The following is a 7,656-nucleotide window of genomic DNA, read 5'->3' on the forward strand; positions in this document are numbered from 1 at the left end:
GGGGAAAGGGTGTGTGTTCTGTGGACAAGATGAATCAATTGATCATCTGTTGTTCACATGCTCTGCGGCTTTCCTGCTGTGGAGCTTGGTCCAATGTGTTTGTGGTTTAAAGACCATTCCTTCAAGTGTTAAGGATTGTTTTGGGGGGTGGATAAGCAAATTTAACAAAGAAGATAAGAAAATGGTGATGGTGGGGGTTTCTGCCTTATTTTGGGCAATTTGGAAAAGCAGAAATGCAATTATTTTTGAGAAAAAAGGATAAATGATCCTTTTCATATAATCAAACTAATGAGCCGATGGCTGGTTGATTGGTCCATATTGCAGATAAAGGAGTCATCAAGAAAAATGCTGGAGCTGGGTGCAAGAGTGCTAGAACGGGCAGCAAATGAGGTGTACACAGCTGGGCAAGGATGGCGGATCAACGTGGCGAGACTCCCTGGATGAACGGTTGCGACATCTTCGTTCTGCTGCTGCTGTTGTTCTTAAGCATCTTGTGTCTGGTAGTTGCTAGCTGTTATTTTGCTGTTTCTGTTTTGGCTTGTGGAAGACTTGTTATGCTCTGGACCTTGCGGTTTGGCTGCGGCCTATGTTGGCCTTTTGGTGGGATGTATGTCGGTAGCTGGATATGATATGCTATGTAGTGTCTGTGTCTTACCCTTTGTCACTTTAAGGGTGGTTTTCAGTAATGAAAATCGGAAGGGGGCAAGCCCTTCTTTGATAAAAAAAAACTTGATTATAGACTACATTAGTCGTTGGAATGATATGTTGGACGGTACAACTGTTGGACAAATTGTGAGAAGAGAGCACCCTTACATCTTTGTGACACACACCTGAATATCTTCACCAAGTAGTAATTCAATCTAGACCCTCTTCTTCCGAGCAGAGGATGCAGACGACGGTGGCGCTGAAGCTGAACATGAGCAGAGACCGCGCAAAATGGCAATGACAGCAAATACGACGTATGGAACGTACAGCTGAAGCAGCCTCGGCGTTGCTCTTCCGGAGCCCAGCATCTCACCAAGTATCGCAGACTGCGAAACAATTGCAATCACTATGAAGAACGAAATCATGAAGATAATGCAGCCCGGACGGGATAAAGTTTAGCCATCACCATCACAGAGTGATTTATGTGCTAGTGACTCAAGTTGATGACACTGAAAAACTTAGCATCGCATCGATGGATCCACGGAGTTGGCCTCTGCGTCTTGCAGATCCGATGCAGTGCAGAGGCCGTACAAACCATGGAAAAAGAATAGAGCAGAGCAGGGGAGGCTGCGACAGACGAGGGTTACCATGGAGGTGAGGGTGGAGACGCCGGCCATGAGGGAGGTGGTGGCGGCCCAGCGGCGTCGGGCGAGGACGCCGTAGATGGTGGCGACGGAGAGCGGCCAGAGGAAGGCGATCTCGAGCCAGAAGATGCCGCGGAGGAAGGCCGGCGGCTGGGCCATGAGGTAGTCGTCGAACTCGGCGGCGTACCACCGCTTGAAGTCCCGCAACGGCGCCGGGTAGAGGTATCGCGGGAGGACGGACTGCGCGCCGATCAGCGGGGCCGCCATTGCGATGGTGAGCGAGAATAGGACGACCACCGCGTCCGCCACCGCCGAGACGACGCCCATTGCGGAGGTGGGTGTACCGCTGGCCGGGGATCTCGAGGTGGTACAGTAAGTCCGTAGGTTGACTTTGAGAGGAGAGCTTTGGTGGTTGCAGCAGAGAAAAGACAAGCACTCTTCAACTTTTTTTAGGTACACGCGTGTTGCAACGGGGCAACAAATTACATTAACAGATTCCCTGATTGTAAGGTTGTTGTTGTGCACCTTGTTGAAATGTGAGATGGGCCTAAAGCCCATATAACAATTTTAGATTTGATCTCTAAGAGCCCATGTATGTGGCATGACAAGGTGGTAGTCCCATCATGCTAGTGGAAGGAAAGTTGGAGTGGTTTATAAGGGTGGCTCTTCTACATGCTATTGGAGCTTGAGAAGAGAAGAGGACCTCGCGCGCTCCTCCTCCGCCGCCTCACCGCGCCGCTGGTATTGTGGGCTGTCATGGACTCGGACGTGGGTCGAGCCCACGTCTCTCCACGCGGCTGCGTCTATATAAGTGTGCGGTGTCCCCTAACCCTAGCCGCTACGATCAGATCACATCTTCTCCACGCAAACCGCCCACAATCATTCCTTTGCTGCTGCTGCCGCCGGTGACTCCATCCCGCCCGCCGCGTACACGGTCGATGGGAGAGCAGGTCTCCGAAACTCCGTCTCTCTGGTTCCTGTACAGGAGAGAGACGAATAGGTTTTTGGGAAGCGACTACGCGACTGCTCGCCTCCGATCCACTACTTCCTCTACGTCCGTGCCGTCTCCGTCATCACCATGTCCAGCGCTGCCGCCGAGAAGACCGAGGCCGACAAGAAGGCCGCCGAGGACGCTTCTGCTGCTGCCACCGCGGCGGCGGCTTCTGCATGGCCTACTGGAGGGTATACCGCGTTTATCCCTCTCCTGATAATTTTTGTATTAGCAGTGCTAGCATCATGTGTAGATTTGTCTACTATTTGCGTAGTACGTGCTTGTTTAGATCAGTACCAGTATGTTGTTAGTTCTGTCAATGCCATGCTAGTTATCTACTTATGGATTAAATTAGTCGAAAAATTGCCTATTTTCTTAGCAATCCAAAAACCTATTATGTGTAGGAATTTTTCGGCAAGTGGCTTTGCCGCAGCACTGAAACCGGATAAGTTTACCGGTACGTATTTTAAGCGTTGTACGCGGCTGCGTCTATATAAGTGTGCGGTGTCCCCTAACCCTAGCCACTACGATCAGATTACATCTGCTCCACGGGAACCGCCCACCGTCGTTCCTTTGTTGCTGCTGCCGCCGGTGACTCCATCCCGTCCGCCGCGTACACGGTCGACGGGAGAGCAGGTCTCCGAAACTCCGTCTCTCTGGTTCCTGTACGGGAGAGAGACGAATAGGTTTTTGGGAAGCGACTACGCGACTGCTCGCCTCCGATCCACTACTTCCTCTACGTTCGTGTCGTCTCCGTCATCACCATGTCCAGCGACACCAAACGCGCTGCCGCCGAGAAGACCGAGGCCGACAAGAAGGCCGCCGAGGACGCTTCTGCTGCTGCCACCGCGGCGGCGGCTTCTGCATGGCCTACTGGAGGGTATACCGCGTTTATCCCTCTCCTGGTAATTTTTGTATTAGCAGTGCTAGCATCATGTGTAGATTTGTCTATTATTTGTGTAGTACGTGCTTGTTTAGACCAGTACCAGTATGTTGTTAGTTCTGTCAATGCCATGCTAGTTATCTACTTATGGATTAAATTAGTCGAAAAATTGCCTATTTTCTTAGCTATCCAAAAACCTATTATGTGTAGGAATTTTTCGGCAAGTGGCTTTGCCGCAGCACTGAAACCGGATAAGTTTACCGATACGTATTTTAAGCGTTGGCAGACAAAGACCACTTTATGGCTCACGGTTATGAACGTGTTCTGGGTCACCGGTGTGTCCACGGGAACGATTGCTCCTGAACAGGAGAAGGCGTTCAGGGAGGCAACCACTGTGTTTCTCGGAGCAGTTCTTAGCGTGATCGGAGATAAACTGGTCGACGCATATTTACATGTGCATGTCGCCAAGGACTTTTGGGAGGTGCTCGAATCTAAGTTCAGGGCCACCGATGCAGGGAGCGAGATGTATATTATAGAGCAGTTCCACGATTACAAGATGGTTGAAAACCGTCCTGTACTGGAGCAGGATCATGAGATAATATGCATTGTTAAGGAGCTTGAGCTTCTGAAGTGCGAGTTACCGGGCAAGTTTGTCGCGGGCTGCATAATCGCTAAGCTCCCCAATTCTTGGAGGAACTTTGCCACCTTTCTGAAACATCAGAGGCGTGAATTCTCTGTGGAGGATGTCATTGGCCATCTGAGTGTTGAGCAGAATTCGAGGGCAAAGGACTCGCACGGAAAAGGGGCCGAAGGGACTTCTGTTGCCAACATGGTGAACCGGAGGAACTTCAACTCCCACAAGTTCAAGGGAAAGAACGGTATCCAACAGAATACCGACTTCAAGAAGAAGGGTAAGAAGACCTTCAAGAAGAACAAGAAGGATGAGGGCTGCTTTACTTGTGGTTCGGCTGAACATTGGGCCAACAAGTGCCCAAACAAATTTAAGAAGTCAGGACAGGACTCCAAGTCTGTCAACATGATTGTGGGCAACAATGAGAATGGTGCATCTGGGTACGGTAATTTATTTACTGTTTTTTTAGTGTTTCAGCCTATCGATTGGTGGGTGGATACAGGTGCAGGTGTTCATGTGTGTGCTGACATTTCATTGTTCTCTTCTTACCAGGTCACAGGCCACGGGTCCGTATTGATGGGGAATGGCACGAGTGCTTCTGTTATGGTGTTGGCACGGTCGATCTGAAGTTTACTTCGGGGAGGATCGTGCAGCTGAAAAACATGCAGCATGTCCCCGCCATCAAGAAGAACATTGTTAGTGGCTCCCTTCTATGTAGAGAAGGGTTTAAGTTGGTATTCGAGTCTAATAAATTAGTTGTTACTAAGTATGGACTATTTGTTGGAAAAGGTTATGAGAGCGGAGGGATGTTTCGCCTTTCCCTCGCAGATTTCTGTAATAAAGTCATGAACCATATTCATTCGAGTGTTAATGAATCTGAAGTTTGGCATTCACGTCTTTGTCACATAAGTTTCGGTGTTATGACGCGGCTAGCTAAGTTGGATTTAATCCCGAGTTTCACTTTAGCCAAAGGTTCTAAGTGCCTGTCATGTGTGCAAGCTAAGCAACCTCGCCAGCCTCACAAGGCTGTGAAGGAGAGACACTTGGCACCGTTAGAACTCATACATTCTGATCTTTGTGAGATGAATGGGGTATTGACTAAAGGTGGAAAGAAGTACTTCATGACATTGATAGATGATTCCACTAGATATTGCTATGTATATATGTTAAATACTAAAGATGAGGCTCTACACTACTTTAAAATCTATAAGGCAGAAGTTGAGAATCAACTTGAAAAGAAAATTAAACAAGTCCGGTCAGATCATGGTGGAGAGTACTTCTCGAGTGAGTTTGATTCCTTCTGTGCGGAACACAGCATTATTCATGAGAGAACGCCTCCCTATTCTCCCCAGTCAAACGGGGTTGCCGAGCGGAAAAACCGTACTCTAACTGATTTGGTTAACGCCATGTTAGATACATCGGGTTTATCCAAGTCATGGTGGGGGGAGGCTATATTGACGGCATGTCATGTCCTGAATAAAGTTCCGACAAACACTACTAGGAAAATGGCTATAGATGGGATTGACACTAATGGCGCACCAGAAAGATGGTGCGCCATTAGTATACTAATGGCGCACCACGATCTGATGCGCCATTAGAGTTTAAACAACTAATGGCGCACCATGCTACGGGTGCGCCATTAGTATCAAAAAAAAATTTTAACTAGTGCGCCTGTCCAAACATACTAATGGCGCATCCCGGCAAAGTGCGCCATTAGTAGTTGTAACTACTAATGGCGCACTAGGCAGCAGGTGCGCCATTAGTATAGAAACTTTTTTTTGAACTAGTGCGCCTATCCAAACATACTAATGGCGCATCCTGCCCAAGTGCGCCATTAGTAGTTGTAAGTACTAATGGCGCACCATGCAAGAGGTGCGCCATTAGTAAGTGGGCAGCAACAAGATATTTGGGACAGCCTCTCCTACCCACACACTCACTTTCTCCCCACTTCATTCTCTCCACCTCCTCCTTGTCTCGGGTGCCTCCTCTTTTTCACCTCATTTCCACCATAGATTCATTCAAATTAAGTGGTTAAATTACCTTGTTTTAATAGGTAAGTAAGGGGGGAAGCTATATTTAGGTTGTTCTCCTTACAACAATGTGCACATGCACTTTTTACGGCCTATCTAGATCTATGTATGTTCGTGGTGTTGCATATGTTTGTGGTGTTGCATATGTGTTTGTGTTTGGAGGTGTACCGGTATTTGATATGCGATAGTTGCCAATATTTTGCCGGAATGTTGATTCATTTCCGTTTCGGCGAGAATTTTGGCATTAAGCATTCTTTTTGGTCCTATTTTTAGGGAAGGTCATGCCAAATTTTTGTTTGGTTCTAAAATATCGTTTTGCTCTACCCCGCAGGCGACCATGGTCCGCACGATGACCGAAGGCATCGTGAATAGGTTTTTGAGGTCCGCGAAGGCCGAGATGCTTCAAAAGAACGAGACGGAGATAAGATGTCCGTGTCGAAGATGCAAGCTGAAGAGCCTTATTGCGGACCCGGATTCCGGGCAGGTGCGGGACCACCTGCTGTTGCGTGGTTTCATGGATGGCTATCGGTGGCAAGGTGATGAAGATGACTATGAAGTCGTCCATGCGGGCCGGGCAAGAAATGAGGAAGGGCAGCAAGACAACCACCGCGGCTCGGGCGGGCGAGAAGACGAAGAATCCCCAGGAGATGATCACGACTGTGATGCTGTACACAGTCATCATGTAGAAGATGCAGGACATGATGATGAGGAAGATGCCGGAGCAGGCGACGGGCATGATCATGAAGATGATGATGCCGGCGGAGCAGACGACGCTGGACCATCGATGGGCTGGGTGCAGGACCCTCATATTCAAGAGCTGCTTCTCAAGCAGATGGATAACGCAAGAGCTGCCGCCCGAGAGAAAGCCAAGATGGATCAACTTGAGTTAGACGCGGTTACTCCATTGTATGAAGGATGCAGGCCCGAGGATACCCGCCTGAAAGTAACGCTCATGGCCCTGGAGATGAAGGTAAAACACAAAATGACCGACGCAAGCTTCGACGAGAACATGTCATTCTGGCACGAACGTCTTCCCAAGGGGAACAAGTGCCCGACCAGTTTGGAGGAGGCGAAGAAAATCGTGTGTCCTCTGGATTTACCGCACGTGAAATACCATGTGTGCATGAACAATTGCATCATTTATCGGGACGAGCACGCGGAGTCTACAATATGTCCGGTGTGCGGTGTCACTCGATACAAGAAGAGGAAGAAAGCTCCTCGAAAAGTGGTGTGGTACTTTCCGATCACTCCTCGTCTGCAGCGGTATTTCGCGGATCCTAAGGTAGCAAAGCTCCTACGTTGGCACGCGGATAGGGAGGAGAAGAAGCGAGAAGATGACGCAAATGATCCGGAGATAGATAAAAAAGACAAGATGCTGAGTCACCCTAAGGATGCGAGCCAGTGGCAAGCATTGAACTTCGAATATCCAGAATTTGGGAACGATCCAAGGAACATCGTGCTGGGCGCGAGCACCGATGGAGTCAATCCGTTTGGCAGCCAGAGAAGCACACATAGCACCTGGCCTGTGTTTGTGTGGATGTACAACCTTCCCCCCTGGTTGTGCATGAAGAGGAAGTACATTCACATGAGTATGCTAATTGAAGGGCCGAAACAACCAGGGAACGACATCAATCTGTATCTGGGGCTGCTGAAAGAGGAGCTTGACACGCTGTGGAAAACGCCAGCCAATACGTGGGACGCCGCAGAGAAAGAATATTTCCCTATGAGAGCCGCACTGCTCACGACGGTGCACGACTATCTCGGTTACAGATATCTTGCGGGGCAGGTAGTCCACGGATTTTCTGGATGCGTAAGGTGCATGGATGACACAA

The 7,656-nt window shown here is 49.0% G+C and overlaps 2 protein-coding genes across 2 annotated transcripts in view; one reads left to right on the forward strand and one right to left on the reverse strand.

The window, feature by feature from the left end:
- LOC119306430 overlaps positions 1 to 671 on the forward strand; it is a 6,732-nt gene extending 6,061 nt beyond the window's left edge. Inside the window, exon 2 of the mRNA XM_037582650.1 lies at positions 325 to 671. The gene's annotated coding sequence lies outside the window, so the exon portion shown is untranslated. The remainder of the gene's footprint in view (positions 1 to 324) is intronic.
- An 89-nt stretch (positions 672 to 760) lies between these two features.
- Positions 761 to 1,655, reverse strand: LOC119306431 (sigma intracellular receptor 2-like). The gene is made up of 2 exons (XM_037582651.1): positions 1,293 to 1,655; positions 761 to 1,031 (listed from the first exon to the last, which is right to left on the reverse strand). Exons 1-2 carry the CDS (start codon positions 1,614 to 1,616, stop codon positions 861 to 863), a joined length of 495 nt encoding a protein of 164 aa, XP_037438548.1. The 5' UTR covers positions 1,617 to 1,655; the 3' UTR covers positions 761 to 860.
- Positions 1,656 to 7,656: the final 6,001 nt, after the last annotated feature.

Source organism: Triticum dicoccoides, chromosome 5B, assembly GCF_002162155.2.
Source record: "Triticum dicoccoides isolate Atlit2015 ecotype Zavitan chromosome 5B, WEW_v2.0, whole genome shotgun sequence".
Taxonomy (NCBI): Eukaryota; Viridiplantae; Streptophyta; class Magnoliopsida; order Poales; family Poaceae; genus Triticum; species Triticum dicoccoides.